Source organism: Psammomys obesus, unplaced genomic scaffold (assembly GCF_907164565.1).
Source record: "Psammomys obesus unplaced genomic scaffold, mPsaObe1.curated_primary_1811, whole genome shotgun sequence".
NCBI classification, from domain to species: Eukaryota; Metazoa; Chordata; class Mammalia; order Rodentia; family Muridae; genus Psammomys; species Psammomys obesus.
Window position 1 is genome coordinate 9,024,528 of NW_026592118.1, and position 19,665 is coordinate 9,044,192.

At 38.8% G+C, this 19,665-nt stretch overlaps 1 protein-coding gene across 2 annotated transcripts in view; it reads left to right on the plus strand.

Moving 5' to 3' along the window:
* The window catches only part of Lmbr1 (limb development membrane protein 1), a 125,008-nt gene that overhangs the window by 96,934 nt on the left and 8,409 nt on the right, over positions 1–19,665 (plus strand). For both annotated transcript variants that reach the window (XM_055612725.1, XM_055612726.1), the window contains 4 exons: positions 237–314; positions 3,567–3,640; positions 3,886–3,976; positions 5,213–5,279. In XM_055612725.1, coding sequence (XP_055468700.1) covers positions 237–314; positions 3,567–3,640; positions 3,886–3,976; positions 5,213–5,279 — 310 coding nt within the window. The remainder of the gene's footprint in view (positions 1–236; positions 315–3,566; positions 3,641–3,885; positions 3,977–5,212; positions 5,280–19,665) is intronic.

The window sequence follows — 19,665 nt, forward strand, 5'->3', positions numbered from 1 at the left end:
GAGCTCTGGTAAAGCTCACCTTAGTAGAGTCTGAGAAGTCTGCATGGTAAATCCATCTGTATTGTTACCTTCTGTCTTAAGCCTTGAAATTAAAATTTACAGAATGTTTGGAATTTGTCTTGGAGTTCTTGTCTATAGTCTACTGAGTATATACCCATCACAATACTGTCCCCAATCTGAAAGACACGTTTGACATGTATTGGAACTGAAATCTGACAACTCCCTTTCTGTTGCAGTCCATTTCAGTCCTCTTGGTGGCGTGTAATATTCTTTGTCTGCTGGTTGATGAGACTGCAATGCCAAAGGGAACAAGGGTAAAGTTAAATGCATTCAAAAGTCTTTCTAGATGTGTGTCTTAAAATGTTGTGTAAGTACATGGAAGTGCCTTCTTGGATGTAAACATTTCAAGCCCTGTTTATTTCTCTGAATAAAGGGCTTCCACAGACATGTTCATAAACATATGTATATATATATACACACACACATGCATACGCACATATGTACATGTTTTGGTTTCTAGGGTATTTTTTCAAGTATCTGGGTTATTTATAGACTTCAATATCAGACTTGATGTGGATTTTCAATTTTTTATTTGTAATTCTTAAAAGAAAAATGCATGTCCTAAAATAGTGATGTATAAAGAATAGATCAGCTAGACTTAACAAATTTGTCATATGTTGGAAAAAGTGGAGGGAATTGTGTGTCAGTATATCACACATCTTTTGAAACTCGATTAAAATGTAGGTTAATGGAGGATAGTCCAGTTTTACTTTTCTCATGAGCTAATTTTTATCTGATCTAAAGATTGATGATTCCAGTGGTCATCAATGCATAGAATTGCATAGAATCCTAGCATCTATGAGGCTGAATATTGTGAGTTTGAGTTCAAGCCAGCCTGAGCCACACATTAAGACTCTGTCTCAAAAATAATCCCAAATTAAAAAAAGTTGATGATTTTATTAGACTCTAGCAGTTATACTATTTTAAGTATACATTCCATCAGGAAGATATCTATTATTAAATATTTATAGTTGACATACTGTCTTTTGTCATTCTTTTGCAATGCTCTTTCCTCAGCCTCCTAAGTGCTGAGGTTACACATTTGTGCAACTATATTTACCTTGTAACACTTTTTCTAGCTGTCCATAAAGTTTGGAAACAGCCCATTTCTGCTGCTGCGGGTGTGTGTGTGTGCTCGCACTCCTGCGCATGCGCACGCGCAGGAGTGCCTATGCACACACACACATGTACACACACGTGTATGTGTGTTTATGCTTTGGAACAGAATCTCATGTAGCTCGGCCTGGGCTCAAACTCCTTATGAAGCCAAAGAAGGTCTTGAACATCTGATCCTCCTGCTTCTACCTCCTGAGTACTGGGATTATAAGTGTGGACCACCAGACCTGCAGCTTTTGAATATATAAAGTGGTATTGATTTACATTTTGAAGTTAATTTTGTTTTCTTAAGTCAGCAGCTTTTCCAGTCCTCATAGTGGTGACTTTAAAACCCTCCTGAGTTACTATGTCACTTTTCATTCTAAGCCAGATGTTGCCATTTTTTTCTTTTACAAAAAAAGTCAGTCCCTGTCTTAATGCCTTTCCTTTCATCTGAGATGAAAATATAGCCTGCTTTTAGTTCCTTCAGCCATTTTCTTGACATTCCTAACCATTATCATGACTGGGACCTCCTACCACCTTTTATCACCCTTGTTTTACTGGGCAGCTCTCAGTGGGGTGCCTTCTGCACTGAGCACTCCTCTTTGTGTAGCCTTGGCTTTGTCTGTTTCTTATGTCACAATCCCCAAGCAGGAAGTTGCTTCTGTTACTTCCGTTGACTCTCACTCCTTTTTAATGTAGCAGAGGAGCAGGGTAATTTTGTGCCACCCACTCACTGCACAGTACAGAGACTTATATGAAATAAGTATATATGATGTACATAGTATCTATTGTTTTTTAGTTTATTAGGCTTATTATTTTTTGCTTTATCTCTGCTGTTGTAATTTAAGATGACCAGGGGAATAGTGCTGTGTATTCAGAGATTATCTTTTAATCTCTAGCTGTAAGATTTGAAAATACTGTTCCTACTTTAGTGGGGAGTGATGTTTGCTATTAATAATTAGTACCTTAACATTGTTTTCTGTTTTGTCTAAGTTCTTGGTAAAGGTAGGTCTTGAGATTGGGATGATATGTATGAAAATTTATATACTCTTTTCTATTTTGTTAAAATTATTTTTTTAAAAAAGGTGTTACAAGTCACACTTTTTGGTTTTTCAAGACAAGGTTTTTCTGTGTAGCCTTGGCTACTCTGGACTCGCTTTGTAGACCATGCTGGCCTTGAATTCACAGCAGTCACCTTCCTCTGCATCCTAGAGTGCTAGGATTAAAGGCATGCACCACCACACTCCAGCTCCAGATAATTCAATTTTGTAATTGAATTATCAAGGAAAATTTGGGAAAAGAAAATTTTATATACATTGCTTTATTTGTAAGTATATCTTAAATTTGTCAGGTTCTATAACATAATTTTTATATGTTTCTTCTGCCTTGATTATATATTACTCTAGTGAAGAAACAAAAACAAAACCAAAAAATATCTCCCCAGAGTAGAACTGGCCCTCAGTCCTGGGCCCCAGGATGTGAGCTTGGGAGAGCTGGTCCTTCCCCTCGCCTGAGCAGTGTGGGAGAGCTAGTATTGAGGGCTTGAGAGCATGAGAACAGGTGAGCTGGTACCACCCTTTGACAGCTGCAGAACTCATGAGAGTGGGTCCTGCACCTTGCCTGGGCAGCACAATAGAGCTGGCCCTGGTGGTATAGGTATGGGAGAGTGGTGAGCTGGCCTCGCTCCTTGCCTAGGCACTGCAGGAGAGCTGTTAGGCTGACTTACTCAGCTACTACCCAGGTCCAGATCCAGAGCTTTGAGTTGGCCCACCCCAACATCTACCCCAGCTATGATCCACTGGAGCACAGGAAGGATTTGATCCTGCAGATCCATAGCTGCAGGATCTCCTTGACACAGAGGAGTCCCAGTGAGGAGTGACAGTGTAGTAGAAGCCAGAAGCCTAGAACCAGCCAGTGACTCATTGCAATGAACATTTGCAAGTAAGGATCTGTGGACAAAAGGTTATATACCGTGGAGCATACCGTGACATACTATGGCTTTCATAGTGACATTTTTGGGAGGGAGATAGATTTGGGGAGTAGGATTGGGGGGCATGTCGTGAAATTCACAAAGAATCAGTAAAAAGTTTTTTTTTAAAGAAAAGAATTAAAAAATAAAATAAAAGTTAAAAAATAAAGAAACCTCCCAGAACATTCAAGATGTTTTCTCAGAGAGCAGATTGTTCTATTTTATAGCAGTAATCATAATGGTATCATTTTGACAAATGACTTAAAAGTACATTTGAGGCAAACCAAGTTATTTTTGAACCTGTTAAAATTATTAACATGCAGGTGAGTTTCTGATGAAGTCTTTGGGGGATTCATCTTATCTTAAGGTGTTAAATGTTACTAATTCAGTTGTCTTGTGTAATGGTAACACTGGATTCTGAGGAGTGTCTTCCCTGCAGGGGCCTGGGATAGGAAGCGCCTCTCTCTCCACTTTTGGCTTTGTGGGAGCTGCACTTGAAATCATTCTGATTTTGTATCCTTTCTTCAGCTGAAAGTTATGTCTGTTAACAATTTTTTGTCTAGTTTCTGGTAATTTACTAAATAATTACATTGGTAATTTACTAAGAAACTTACCTAGAAGAAAAACAAACAAACAAACAAAAAAACAAGCCAGTCCTCTTCAAGCCTCTGGCTTTTTATTTTGTTTTGATTTTTTTGTGGGCTTTAGACTTTGGGAAATGTGTCTTCTCTTGGAGAATTTTTCCTTTATTCACAAAGCTATCTCATGGTGTCTTCTGTTGTTGGTTTCTATAGCCTCAGATTTTTTGGAAACTTTACACCCAAGAAGGATGACACAACTATGACAAAGGTAAGGTAAAGTCTTAGGTGCTGGTGGCTTTTCTTTTGCTTCCAAGACAAACAAGTGTTTTAGTTAGTAATCACCCAGAATGGCTCATTTAGGCTGATAGGTATTTGTAAGTAGCAGACAAACAAAGAAAGATTTTCAGAATGCTGAGTGAGTGGGAAAGGATATGCTCTGTATAATTTGGACTGCGTCCATTCACTTGTAAATGCATAGAACTATAGAACTTGGTAACTAGCTGTGGAAGTCTCCTGAAAGGATCTTTTTCCTCTTAAAGAAAATGTGTTGCTAATGAGTAACTTAGACTGTGCTAACTGTACTTCAGGAGCTTGTTTGAAATCTGAAGAGCTTAGTTGCTACAAGTAGTAGAGACAAAATATTTCAACTCTTAATAATTAAAGTGAGAAGGAAGAGCTCTGTCCAGGAAGAGAGAGTGTGTCTTTGAGGCTAATTTGACTTTATATAGTGTGTCACTGGCTCCAGAAAACAAAGGTTGTTATCTTACATAATAAATGGATCGTTGTAAAATATTCTTACAGGCTGCCTAAGAAGAATGGCTAAAAGCTGTTGGCCTGCTTCTCCTTTTATTATGTAGTCTACATTTATAGCCTCTTTAAGTGTGTGTGTGTGTGTGTAAGTGTGCCAAAAAAAACCCCCTCTATAATATATATTACATATATGGGATATCTATCCATCCTTCCACCCAGTATCTAGTTTAGGTGATTATAACTACTAATCAGTATTTTCAGTGCCTGTTATTAAGGTGAAAGAGTAAGTAGACGATATTTTGAAAATGAATTACTGGAGTTTACATATTTTTGTTTCTAGTGTTTTCAGATCTAAGAATTGACTCTTACGGTGGTTAAACCAGTCAGAGTAGATATAAGAACTTGGCATCACTCAGCCTTTAAGATTTAGTCAGAAGTCAAAGGCATTCTTTTTTTTTTTTTTATTTCATAGGCAAAACTTTCAAATCAACAACCATATCAATAATATAAAATGTGTATGATTTATATGTTCTATGACTTTATGCTTATACTTATAAGTATTTTGTAGAATTTATAGATATAACTTTAAATGGAAAGGCTCATTATTTCTGAATTCTGCTCTAATGGTCATGTCATTAAGAAGTTGCCAAGTGCTCTGGGTATCTGTCTTGCACTGTAGCTTCCCAGAGTGCTGTGAGTGGGCTCTTTGCCACTTGCTGTTTCAATGTACAGCGTCCTTTCTTTTTTTCCACAGATCATTGGAAATTGTGTGTCAATCTTAGTCTTAAGCTCTGCTTTGCCTGTGATGTCAAGAACACTGGGTAAGTTTGACTGAGAAATGCTCATTAAAAAATCCATGTCTTTATAGATAGCTTTATTAAATTTCTTTAACTTTTGCTTTGTGAATTCTTTTTTAAAATATAATACTTCTTACATTATGCTATACTGCATTTGTATATAGGGCCGTACCAAAGCAAGTGCTTTTTTTTTTTTTTTTTTTTTTTTTAAGCAAAGGCCTTTTTTTTTTTTTTTTTTTTAATATTTGTTTTTATAAAAATAATTTTTTTTTTTTTTTTTTTTTTTTTTTTTAAGCAAAGGCCATTTATTTTTTAAGCACTTAAAACATTCCTTTCCTAAACAATAGACTTTTTTTTTTTTTTACCACATTCACAACTTGGACTTTTGAATCTTCTAGTGAGAAAACTGTGACTTTTAAAAAACACTTTAATGCCTAGAAAATATTAAAAGTTTTTCATATATGAAATATATTTCCAAGAATATAGTTTAACGTGTGCTTTTTAAAAGTAGAAATTTGTAAACTAGTTTTAAGCTGCTCTGTGTTCATGAACATAGAGCTTAGCATGATGGTGACATCATGCTGTCTCTGGGAGCACATAGCAATTCAGAAGACACTTTTAGTCCTGTGGTCTCCATTTGCCTGCCAATCATAGTATTTCCTTAAATTGTCAATGTATAGACAGGTTTGTTTGTTTGTTTGTTTGTTTGTTTCTATCTTTTAAAAGTGAAAGAAAGAATTCTACTTTGTTACTAAAGTTGTTGGTCATAAGTCATTTGGCCTTCTTTATAAAGCACTATTCTAGACTGTGTTTGTAGCTAAATATTATTTTAGGCAGAAGTTTCTTTTAGGCAATTATATATAATTCTCTAGACTTAGATGTTAACTTTGTAAATTAATGATTAGAAAATGACCAGACAGATTCCATCTAGGAACTTCGTCCTTGGCTTCAGTAGAAGCTGTAGGCCTGGGGCTTGCTCTACTCCAAACACCACCTCCATTATTGATTTAAGGTTCATGCCATCAGTGTTGCAGCTGTATCAGAAAGTGGGCGCTTTGTAGTTTTCTTCATAAATTTTATAGTCTTCTATCTTTTAATAAAGCATAGAATTAAAGTATAAGTATGAGAGAGACCTCTATTCCACAGGCCATATTTAGTGAGTATGTCTCTTTATTTGATTGGTAGGATGCATTTGCTTATGGTGTGTGAATATTGAAACATGAATCATCTACATTAGTGACACCATTTGAAGCTAAATGTTTCATCTGTTAGGACGGTCCAGCAGATAATGGTAGTGATCAGCCACCTTTCCATTTTAAACCTTTGCAAATCTTATTTATTGTGCTTTGTTATTTAAGAGTAATTGATAACCATTAATGTATTTCAATTTTGTGGGAGAAAATCACCTGCTGATTATAGGCTTAATACAAAGAAAACAAATTAATGGCAAAATTTACTTTTTGAAGCCTGACAAATTAAATTCCTGAGTAGTTTGCCATAGAGATAAATAAAAAGAAAAAAAAAAAAGATGGAACAATTAAAATGCAGCTGAGAAGCTCTTGGACCCAGCTGTCCAAACAGGATTAGTGGAATGCGCTGCGGTACAGTGAATCATGTGGCGCCGTGTAAGACAGCGGCACGCACTGCAATGCGTGTTATGCCCAGTGGCACTGAATAGATGAAAAGAGTAAATACGTTAAACAGATTCATGGAGGCTTTCTGTAGTATTAAAAAAGCAAAGTTCTAGACTAGAGATAAAGCCTTATTTTAGTATTATGGGAAATGCAAACTAGAGTGTTACTTTGTAATGCTTGTGTTAAGGCTTTAGGATTGAGGCTTTGATTTTTAAGAAGGTGAGATACAGATGAGTGTGCCCCTGCTGAAGAGCAGAGTTGTGATGCACCAGCTGAAAAAAAGGCCAAGACCAGAGGAGAGGATGCATTAACCACATCCCTAGCTGTGAAAATTTCTCTCTGTCTCGCCTCTCACAAGAAGCTCTGACCTCAACTTGGTTTCCTTTGCTCCTGTGAGATGAGTCCACAGCATCTGTCATTAGGAGAACTGGGGATGCAGCAGAACAGAATATAGAACCTAACATACAGCTTTTCTGTGTCTTAATGATGGTTTAGTGAAGAGGATGATTTTAATTATGAATTGAAAGTATACTGAATCCAGAGTACCATGGTTAATTTGATGATACGGTTGCTTAAAAAAATGAACATGTCTTGTAGCTGTTTTCTTTCAAAAATCTTCAGCTGCTATTGTTGATGCAGTCTATAGTTCACGATTCATGATGTGACATAACATGCTCATTGAAGCATTACTCTCAGATAGCTTACTACATTTGAATGGGGGAAATGTATTCATTGAACAATGTCCACTAAATAACTTAATAAGCTTATCACTTGCTACAAAGAAGCTGTGAGGGTTATTTTGAGCAGGCATTTTAAGACATGAACTAATATAGCTTATTGTATGTAGCAATCATAAGATTTTTGCATTCAGCCCTTTAAAACCTATAAGAGCATTGCTGTGCTTCCATGATAAGATGCATTGTTCTGCTGTGTGGTCAGACTTTGGTTAAAAAGAATCCCTATTTTGGCATTGTGGATGCTCTTATTTTAAGTAATAGATTACTGCTTAATTTAAAACACTCTGAGTGTGTCTAGAGGAGATGGTTGCAAAGGGTGAAATCAGAGCAGTAAACCTAGCCCCTGTAGATGCCCAGCCTTCTCTGTTTTGAAGAACGTTATCTCATATAATCACCAGCATGCTCTTTTTTGTGCTTAGTTGAGAAGATAAGTGGAGGTTGTTTCTCATTACTCTTCACACGAAGTCCCAGAGAAGTTTTCCTTCAAATGCAAGCAACTGACTTTGAAATACGTTTGCTAATTATGTTTTAAAATTACTTTTATTTTTATCTTGGAAACCATTATACTTTATAACTTACTAGTTTTGCAAGGTCCAAATGCTGACTTACAAAAAGTATTTATGATACCGAAACAAAAATAGCCTTTCAGATGAGCTTGTATATAATTTAGGTATCTGCAGCTATTCCTCATCTGAGTCCAGTAATCTATCATGTGGCAGGAAATAAGGTAGATTATTCTCTTTTGTTGCATCTTGATGCATGGACTTTGTTAGAAATAGGTGTTTCTTGAAGAGACTTGTATTTGAGTAAACATATTTTTTTTTACTATGGGCTTCACCGGTTTTGTGTTTCTTGCTGTTACATGGAAGTAAATGATGTTTTCCCAGATATTTATCAGTGGCAGATGTAAAGCAGAAGTGTAATATATAAATCCTAATTATGATATCTAATTATAGTAAAAGTTGTTTCAAAATCCACACTGAAAATTTCTCAGGAAAAATGATATACAATGTCATTATGTCCAGTTTTATTAAATATGATAACAAATAAGCAGTTTTAATTAACTTATGTTTGATTACTAGTGTTCCTTATATATTTGAACACTGAATTTGTAAATGTGGTTAGGATTTCCACAAGTAAGGAATTGCTGTAACTATCCTGCATTACATGTCACAGCCAGGAGAGCAGCTGATGATAGTCTTTAGCTCATGCCTCCCTGTCTGGGCCTTGTTTTCTGGAACAGGCAGTTAAAATGTAGCCTGCTGATTTAGTTCCTAACCTTTGGTGTGTATGAAAGTAACTCCTGCTGGGATCATGTGGTGAGAAGGAGCCTAAGGGTTCACTTTAAAAGGTGAACTGAAGATGCTGTTGTCAGAGCTCTACAGTTACTGTAACGGTCTCATTATAATAGAGTCTTCACTTAGCTGAACACGTTATCTCCAGTGGAACACATGTAGTCAGCTCTAAGACAGGGCGACTGAGACAGCTGTTTTACTGTAGAACATTTCAAAAACCAAGCCGATAAGTAAATGCATGAATTGCATTTATGAAGAACATTAAGAGTTAGATTGGGCTGAAGAGGCTTCTGACCATGATTTAAAAAAAAAATTATCTAAAACAGTATTCCTATTAATTTGTGAGATTATCATGCATACATACAATGTATTTTGATTATATTCATTATACTCCTCTCTTTAACTCCTCCCAGATGCATACCCCCATACCCTCTCTCAACTTTGTATCTTTTTATTCAATTTAATCACTTTACAGCCTGGTCGCAGTCCCCTTCCTCCTCTTCTCTTACTTCTTCCCTTATGTTTCCTTTTCCCACTCCTTTCTTCTCAAAGAGGGGGAGACTACCCCAAGGGCATGTCAAGCCACAGCAGGACTAAAAGCATCCTCTCCCACTGAGGCCAGACAAGGCAACCCAGCTAGGGGGAAGGGATCCAGTAGGAGGCAACAGAGTTAAAGACAGCCCCTACTCCCATTGTTAGGGGACTCACGTGATGACCAAGCTGCACATCTGTTACATATGTGTGAGGGTCTAGGTCCAGCCCATGTCTGCTTTTTGGTTGGTGGTTCAGACTCTGTGAGCCCCCATGGGCCCAGGTTAGTTGACTCTGTAGGTCTTATGGTGTCCTTGACTCCTCCGGCTCCCTCAGTCATTTTCCCAATTCTTCCATAGGACTCCCTGAGCTCTGCCTATTGTTTGGCTGTGGGTATTTGCATCTGTTTCCATCAACTGCTGGATGAAACCTCTTAAAAGATAGTTATGCTAGGCACCTGTGTGCAAGCATAGCAGAGTATTATTAATAGTGACAGGAGTCAGCTCTCTCCCACGGGGTGGGTCTCAAGTTGAGGTAGTCATTGGTTTGCCATTCCCAGTGCTAATTTGTGTTGCCCATATGGATATTAGTGTTGGGCCACTGGAGCAAGGCCACCCTACCTGAGGGTCACATGCTTAAAGAAAACTGATTCTCCCTCCCCAGAAGTCATCAGCTGTCAATAGCTTCCAGCCAAGGTGAGTGGGGCTCATGAGTTCCTCCCCACTTTATGTTGGAATGCTGCCTGACTCAATATTGTACAGGTCGTGTACAGGCAACTACAACTGCTATGAGGGCATGGGTTCAGAAAACACTGTTTAAATCAAGTGTTCCCTAACCCTCTGGCTTGTGTAATCTTTCTGCCTCCTCTTCCTTAATGAGATCTTAGCATTGGTTGGGAGCTGTGAAACAGATTTTCCCTTTGTGTTTGAGCATTCCACAGATATTTTTTTTTGTTGTTGTTGTTTTGTTGACCAATTGTTGAGTTTCTGTCTTAACTGCTGTCTACTGCACAGAGAAGCTTCTTTGAGGTCTGAGAGTCACACTGATCTACAAGTATTAGAGATAATGAATTCAGGGGGCAGATTGCTACTATATCCATTTAGGAAAGTAACAGTATGCTCACCCTTGGGACCTATAAGGCTCTCCAACCATGGGTTAAGATAAAGGAATAGCTTCAAACTCCTAAGGTAAAGGAGTTTGGGGCGATGGTTGTAAACAATGTGACTATTGTTAATAGAACCAAGCGGTGCATTAAAATGGCTATATTGGTACATTTTATGTTACATGTCTTTTTACCACAATCAAAAACAAAGGCAAAGGAAGTCTTGTGTTATATGGCACATGGTGGATGGAACTTGGAAACAAGTCATGTGACACAGCCTGTCCACTAACGGCCAAATGGTGTATGATTCCATTGATACAGGGAAGGGTAAGGAGAGGATCTCAAGGGAAACTGCCTTGTGGATGTGGAATTTCCCTTTGGAGAGGTGCACTTGTGTTGGAACTGGAGAAAAGGTAGCTAATGCCCTTGAATTGTTTGTCTAAAGTGGTTGTGTGTGATGTGACTTTTGTATCAGTTATTTGAAAGGAAAGCCCATTGCTTAATATGGGCACAGTAAGTATTGTCCTGTCTCCTGTCATAGCACTGTCATGAATGCGGAGACCTGTTTGGCCAAACAGTCCTCTTTGAGTATCTCAGCTGCCTTCCAATAACATGATCCTGGTGGGGTTGGAGAGAACAGGTGAGAAGGACACAGCTGGTGGCCAAGGTGGTGCAGGTAGTGTCCACCCTGGGACACCAACTCCACCCTTCTCTGTTCATCTCCCTTCCCGCTTCCTTCCCTAGCCCTCCTCATCTTGGCAGTACCGGGGATTGGACGTAAGCGCTGTATTCATGTAAGGCAAGTGCTTTTCCACTGACTGAACTATAGCCCCAGCAGTCTTCTGATGAGCATGCATCCACTAGCCTGGAGGGTTTGAGCTACTGTCCATTTGTTGATGTATTTATTGTCCTTGTCTTCCGCCATGTTCAGTATGTCCCTTTCTTTCCCTGATTCGCTGGAGTGCTTACTTGGATGCATGGTACATTTTGCTAAATGCCTTTTATGTCTCCAATGAGACAAGTACACACTTTTTAAAAGGTTACATGAATTCTCAAATATTAATTAGCCTGTTGTTTCTTGGATGAGCTCCATGTGTCCTGATATGTGTGGGTTGAATATGATGAAAATTGTCTGAGGACTTTTTCTTCAGTGTTTTTGATGACGTTGTCCTATGGTTTTCCCCTTTTGAAGCTTCTTTCTGATTTTAATATATGTGTAATGCTTTCTTCACTACAAGTGTTCAGAAACAGACTATTCAGTTTCCCTGGGTAGTTTCCATAGACTTGTTTCTCCTTCATTGCCCCATTGCTTACTGATGTTATGTATTATCTGGTTTGGAATTTACTTTTTGGAAAGGGTTTGTCAGCAGTTTAGTTTCTTTTATGGAAAGAGCCCTCCTCATAGCTTGAACAATCTTTGTTAATGTCAGCACTAGTGTCAGGTCTGTGGGCACCAGCTCCCTCAGAGGGGCACAGCTCCCTCAGCCACCAGTAGAAATGGAGACTTGACACAGATCTTTTGTGTTTTCTACTCTTTCCTGAGCAGTGTGCTTACATATGTATTGATTTTCTAACTTTCTGCAATTGAAGCTGAGTTCTGTAGTGGAAAGCCACCTGTAGTGGACTTTTTTAAAACTTAACTTTATTTAGGGTGTTTAGGCCTCTACCTCCCTTCCACCAACACCCCAACCTTAAGTAAGAGAGAGAAAAGGTTAGTGGGTAGAGGGGCCCCAGACCACTTTGCTTCCAGCTATTTAGGAACAAGGGGTTCTTTTAGGGCTCTATGCCAATCTCGTCAACTGCATATGCATCTAGCAGTCTCCTCCATGCCGCTGTACCCTGAAGCATTTCTCTTCATCCCTCTGCTCCAAAACCGCCCCTTCATCTCTGGTTTCTGTTCTCTGTAAACTGCTATATGCCACATGCCAACACGGAACGCCACCACATGCACAGTTCACTGGTTTTTGAGATATTTTTCCTTTTCTGATCTGAGTACTTGGCTGCAACCCCCCACCCCCATTGCAGCCACCCTCCTCCTCTGTGATTCCCCTCCCCACTCCCCTGCACACCATGCCCCAGCTGCTAAATACCTGTGCTGCCCCCTGTAGTGTGCTACCTTGTGCATTACCCTTCCAACCCTGTCCCTTGTTGCACCTCCCTGCTTCTGCTGCTCCTGTCCCCTACCACACAGGCATATTACCCTTTACCCTTGCTATGTACCCCTAAACCTTTCATGTAGAGCATTTTACTTTTCATTTGTTTAAATTCTTTATTAATTACACTTTATTCACTTTGTATCCCCCTGTGGTTCCCTCCCTCCTCCCGTCCCAGTCCCTCCCTTCCTCCACCCTCTGCATGCATGCCCCTCTCCAAGTCCACTGATAGGGGAGGACTTCTTTTCCTTCCTTCTGATCCTAGTCAATTAGGTCTCATCAGGAGTGGCTGCATTGTCTTCTTTTGTGGCCTGGTAATGCTGCTTCCCCCTCAGGGGGAGGTAATTAAAGAGCAGGCCAATCAGTTCATGTCAGAGACAGTCCTTGTTCTCATTACTATGGAACCCACTTGGACACTGAACTGCCATGGGCTACATCTGTGCAGGGGTCTTAGGTTATCTCCATGCATAGTCTTTGGTTGGAGTATCAGTTTCAGGAAAGACCCCAGATTTTCTGGTTCTGTTGCTCTCCTTGTGGAGTTCCTGTTCTCTCCAGATCTTACTGTTTCCTACTTCCTTCATAAGATTCCCTGCACTCTGCCCAAAGGTTACCCATAAGTCTCAGCATCTGCATTGATAGTCTGCAGGGCAGAGCCTTTCAGAGGTCCTCTGTGTCAGGCTCCTGACTTGTTCCCTCTTTTCTCCTTCTTCTGATGTCCAGCCTCTTTGCCTTTCTGGATAGGAATTGAGCATTTTAGCAAGAGTCCTCCCTCTTGATTAGTTTCTTTAGGTGTACAGATTTTAGTAGGTTTATCCTATATTATATGTCTATGTGAGTGAGTATATACCGTATGCATCTTTCTGCTTCTGGGACAGCTCACTCAGGATGATCTTTTCCAGATCCCACCATTTACCTGTAAATTTCATGATTTCCTTGTTTTTTATTGCTGAGTAATACTCCATTGTGTAGATGTGCCACAATTTGTGCATCCATTCTTTCACTGAGGGGCATCTGGGCTGTTTCCAGCTTCTGGCTATTACAATAAGGCTGCTACAAACATGGTTGAGCAAATGTCCTTTTTGTGTACTTGAGACTCTTTTGGGTATATGCCTAGGAGTGGTATAGCTGGATCTTGAGGACGCGCTATTCCTAGTTGTCTGACAAAGCGCCAGATTGCTTTCCAGAGTGGTTGTACAAGTTTACATTCCCACCAGCAGGGGAGGAGGGTTTCCCTTTCTCCACAACCTCTCTAGCATGTGCTGTCTCTTGAGTTTTTGATCTTAGCCATTCTGATGGGTGAAATCTTAGGGTCATTTTGATTTACATTTCCCTGATGGCTAATGAAGTTGAGCATTTAAGTGTTTCTCTGCCATTCGATATTCCTCCATTGAGAATTCTCTGTTTAGCTCTGTACTCCATTTTTTAATTGCATTACTTGATTTTTTGCTGTTTAGTTCTTTAGTTCTTTATATGTACTGGATATTAGTCCTCTGATATAGGGTTGGTGAAGATCCTTTCCCAATCTGTAGGCTGTTGTTTTATTCTGATGACAGTGTCCTTTGCTTTACAGAAGCTTTTCAGTTTCATGAGGTCCCATTTATTGGTTATTTCTCTTAGAGCCTGTGCTGTTGGTGTTCTGTTCAGGAAGTTGTCTCCTGTACCAATGAGTTCTAGGGTCTTCCCCACTTTTTGTTCTAAGCAGTTTAGTGTGTCTGGTTTTATGTTGAGGTCTTTGATCCACTTGGACTTTAGTATTGTGCAGGGTGATAAGTATGGATCTATTTGCATTTTTCTACATGTAGACATCCAGTTAGACCAGCACCATTTGTTGAAGATGCTATCCTTTTTCCATTGAATGGCTTTGGCATCTTTGTCAAAAATTAGGTGTCCATAAGTGTGTGGATTTATGTCAGGGTCTTCTATTCGATTCCAATGATCCACCAGTCTATTTCTATGCCAGTACCATGCAGTTTTTAGTATTGTTGCTCTATATTACAGCTTGAGATCAGGGATGGAGATACCTCCTAAAGATCTTTTACTGTAGAGAATTGTTTTAGCAATTCTGAGTTTCTTACTTTCCATTTTATTAAAATACTTTTTCTTTTTTCTCTAATGGTATATTTTGAAGTATGGTATTTTGTTCCCAAAGAGTGGGGGATATTTGAGATATTTGCTTATTAATAATTTTTATTTTAGTTTCTCTGTTGATTTCAATGTTAAGGAATGCACTTTGTGTGTGTGGCATCATTTTAATTTGTTGAGCAGGATTTACAGCCTGAGTGCAAGGCACAGGAGAAAGGAAAGGACATTTGCTTCATCTGTGTACTATGTTTTCCAGGGTCAGCTCCACTGGAGGGCAGGTGTCCTCCTGCCCTCTAGAGTCTTCTTCTTCAGAGTACTTCAGTTGAGAGAAGGGCTATAAAGCACTGCTTAGGATTGTGAACCTCTTTCACCTGTACATCTGTCAGTTTGTATCACATGCCTTAAAGCACTGGTACCAGGTGCTTAAACATGGGGCCCCAGTGAATTGGCCCTTTGTAATTATGGTATGTAACTGTGACTCTTCTCTGTGTCTCCTTTGAGTCATTTTAAAATAGTCACTTCACTTTCCTTCTGATGCTTTTCTATTTTTATACTTTAAACCTGTGTCTGTATGTTAAATAGCTGAGTAAGCCTGTCTGGATTTGGATATTTAGAGTATTCATATCAAATTTGAGTCCTGGTGTGATCCCATCTGTTGCCAGTTTCTCTCCATACCATCTCTCCCTTGTTCTCTTGACTCCATTTGTAGTCTTACACGATAAATGTTTTTTTTTTGTTTGTTTTTTTTTTTTTGTCTATTGACAAAACTCTGAGAAGTTATTTGAGCAGTTACTTTACGGCTTATACAGTACTACAGTTTTGTGAATGGAGCAGTAATGTTCATATAGTATCAGTTGTAAGATGCCTTGATTCCCTTGAATACTGATTCCCATAGTGGCTACAACAGTTTACATTTTAATCAGCAGTGACTAAGTTTCCTTCCACCTCCCCACTCCCCATCTTCACCAGCATTTGTTGCTTTGGTTTTTGGTTGTTTGATAAAAAGCAGGTCTGACTGGGGAATGACAGAATCTTAGTGGCATTTTGTTGGATAAACATGTTAGGTTTTGTGTTTGTGTGTGTTTATTAGTTATTTAAAAAATCTAAGAACTTGGTTCAGTTCACTTGTTGAATTTGCTCATGTGGTGTTTGGTTTTTTTGAGTTTTAAAAAATATGTTCTGTCTGTTAATATTCTGCTAGATGAATTGATGCCAAAGATTTCTCTCCCTTTCTGTAGGTTCTTTTCATTCTGTTTCTTCATCATGCAGATTTCTAGTCAGATGCAGTCCCATTTGCCTCCTCATGCTTTGTTTCCAGAGCTGTTGGGGTCCTGTCCTGTGCCTGTATCTTGTTATATTTCTTCTTATCTTTAGTTGTTTCAGAGTTTTAGGTTACACTGCAGTTTTTAATCTACTCTTAGTTGATTTTTGTGCAGGGGAGGTAGGATCTAGTTTTGGTTCTTGTGTAGACACACAGGCTTCCTGTCACCACTTATTAAAGATAGGCTGTCTTGTTCCAGTGCTTTTGGTTCCTTTGTCAAGAATCAGATGGCTGTGGCTTACTTACTTACTTCTATGTCTTCTGTCCTATTTCATTGGTGTATGGGTTTGTTTTTGTGCCGGTACCATGCTGTTTTTGTTACTATAACTCTGTGGTCTAATTTGAGACTTTGTGTAACATTTCTTGCAATGCAGGTCTGCTGGTAATAAATTCCACAGTTTGGATGTGCAATATGTCTTTATTTTACCTTATTTTGGATGATAATTTTGGACATGAGATTTTAGATAATTTTCTTTCATAGAGTTTTCTTTTAAGAATATTCTTGCGTTGTTTTCCCTTGTGCGTTGCTTTGACAAGAATTTTTCTCTGACATTATTTCTGTTCTTTTTTTTTTTTTTCTTGTGGAAGGTTTAATGGTTTGATCACTGTGTAAGCAGTGATCCTACTCATGTTTTTTTCTCTTTGAGTTCATTATACATATGTGTTGTCAAATTTGAAATATTTGCAGTTGGTCATTGCCAAGCCAATATTTTTCAAGGAATTTGTTTTTCAAGGAATTCATTCGTGTGTGTGTGTGTGTGTGTGTGTGTGTGTGTGTCATATGTAGTGTGTGTGCGTTTATGTGTGGTATGTGTGTGTCCTCATGTAGGTGTTCATACACATATGTATGTGAATATAGTCTAGAGTTCAATCTCATGTTTCATTCCTCAGGCCCTGTCCACCTTGATTTTTAAGAGGGTTTCATACAGGCTTTGAGCTCACCTAAGTGGAATAGTCAGGCTGGCCAGCCAACAACACCTAGAGATTGATCTATGTTTTCATAGATTCTGAGAATTGAGTTTGGGTCCTCATGCTTACATAGAACTTCACTGGCTGAGCATCTCTGCAACTCCTCTCAGGGACTCTGGATAGTAAGTACCTCATCAGCCACCGGAATCAGTTCAGTTCATTGACACTGTTCATTTCTTTGTTCCGTTTTGTGTTCTTTTGCTGTCTTTAAGTTTTCTAATTACTGCAGTTATTAACCTTAATCCTATCAAGTATGCTTTTCCAGTTTACATTGTGCATTTCCTTTATAGACCAAATTCAAGCTTTTAAAATTCTTTTGTGTACTTATTTAGTAAGTTCAGTCTTCCTCTAGCTCCTGAATTATAGGAAAGGCCACTGGGAACAGTAATTTCTGGGTTTCCTGCTCAGTTTTCTGCTGGGCTCTACTCCAAGCAGCTCTGATTACTAAGGTGCTTCATGTTGAGTGCCAAGTTTCTTCTTCATGGAGAGGGTTCTGGCCTTGTTTGTTCCTGGAAGGCCTCTTTAGGTAGTATGCAGTACTACTCAGGGGCCACCTTGCTTGCTTCTCATCAGTCAGCAGTCACTGTCCATTACTTGATGTCTAGGGTCTCACGAACCATCATTTGGATATTACATCCAGTTTTAAAATTTATTCAGGTAGGTGGGAAAATCTTGTCCCTTTTATTCCCTTCTGGCTAGCACTTGAAGCCCACAGCCATATTTCTAATTGTTATAATTCAACAAAAACATACTTTTCACAGCAAGACTGATTGTAAGAATACTCTGGTATAGGCAACACACAAACAATCAAATATATTTTTTAAGTGGGGCTGACAAGGTAGCTCAATGGGTAAAGGAACTTGCTGCCAAATCTGATAACCTGAGTTTAGTTCCTGGAACCCACACATGGTAGAAGAAGAGAAAAGACTTCAGTAAGCTGTCTTCTGACCTCTTGCACAATTGCTGTGGCACATACATATGTGTTCACAAACATACATACATACATACATACATACATATAAGATAAATGCTTAAAATTTTTAATGAATTAAAATTTTTAAAAAGAGCAGGCCAATCAGTTCATGTCAGAGGCAGTCCCTGTTCCCATTACTATGGAACCCACTTAGACACTGACCTGCCATGGGCTACATCTATGCAGGGGTTCTAGGTTATCTCCATGCATGGTACTTGTTTGGAGTATGAGTCTCAGGAAAGACCCCTGTGCTCAGATTTTTTGGTTCTGTTGCTCTCCTTGTGGAGCTCCTGTCCTCTCCAGATCTTACTATTTCCTACTTTTTTATAAGACTCCCTGCACTCTGCCCAACAGTTGGCCATAAGATCTGATAGACTAGGAAGGAAAGGAAGACTGCCCCTACCAGTAGACTTGGGGAGGGACATGCATGGAGAAGGGGGAGGGAAGCTGGGATTGGAAGGAGGAGAGAGGAGTTAATGGGGGATACAAAGTGAATAAAGTGTAATTAATAAAAATTAAAATAAAAAAATTTAAAAAAGACATCAGTTAGTCTTTGATTTTGAATTGTCATCTTCCATTCTAGCCCCAGAGCAGAAGCTTAGTTTTGTAGTGACGTTGTTCTTAACAAACAGGACAGTTGGCACATTGTTCCTGCTTATACCAGTTGTAAAAGCAAGGATATTTAGAATGATTACAGATTTTATTGCTTGTCTGTCTCTAGGTCATGCTTATTTTAGACACTATCTTAGCTGATTTTTTAGAAGTCTGGTTAGAGGGAGGGAATCTGAAAATATGGCGAGGGTGGTGTTGAAACTAATCATTTAAATTTAGAGATTAGTTTTAAATATAAATTAATTTGCTAGGAACACGTGGTGTTTTTGGCACCTTTAAATTAAAGTCATGGGTGTTCTAGATCAGATGTCTGTGTATTAGGCCAGCTGGCGTCATTTACTGATCGCATCACTTTCAGGCCCTTTGTGTCCCCCACCTTACAAAATGCTCTGAATGGCCTCATGCAGCTTTGCCAACATGAACATGCTTGCTCACAGTAGAAGTTGACTCAGGTGGGCTAAAGAACACGCGTTCTATTGACTTGTACTGCGGGTGGGGCAACCTGCTTCTTATTAAAGTTGGTTGTATTTTGTGCACCAGTTCTTTTTAAAAATGTGAATAGAAAAAAAGATTGTTTTGGAAGGAATTACTCATGAAACATTCTCAATTGAGTCCTCGTGGGGAAGGCAGTACATTGCTTGTCATGGAATGTTGTACCAGATCACATGACCCTGTGCCTCACTGCTGTCTAATGAAGCCACTTTGAGTGTGTGTGTGTGTTTCTTGTCTTTCAACAGTGATGGGATGGGTGAAGCTCTTCAGATATTTGACCAAAGGTATTTAATAGTTTAACCTTGTTGTATTTTAAAATACTATTTTAATACCATGTTATTTTTGTCCAGAAGTATATGTTTGGAAACATTACACATTTATATAATAAGCTTTATTTCAGTATTGTTACTTTTTCTTAAGTATTAATAATTTTAATTTGAAAAAGACATTTTTATATTTAATTGTTGCTGGGACAAAAGCCACACAGCCAGAATTTCAGAAAAATGATT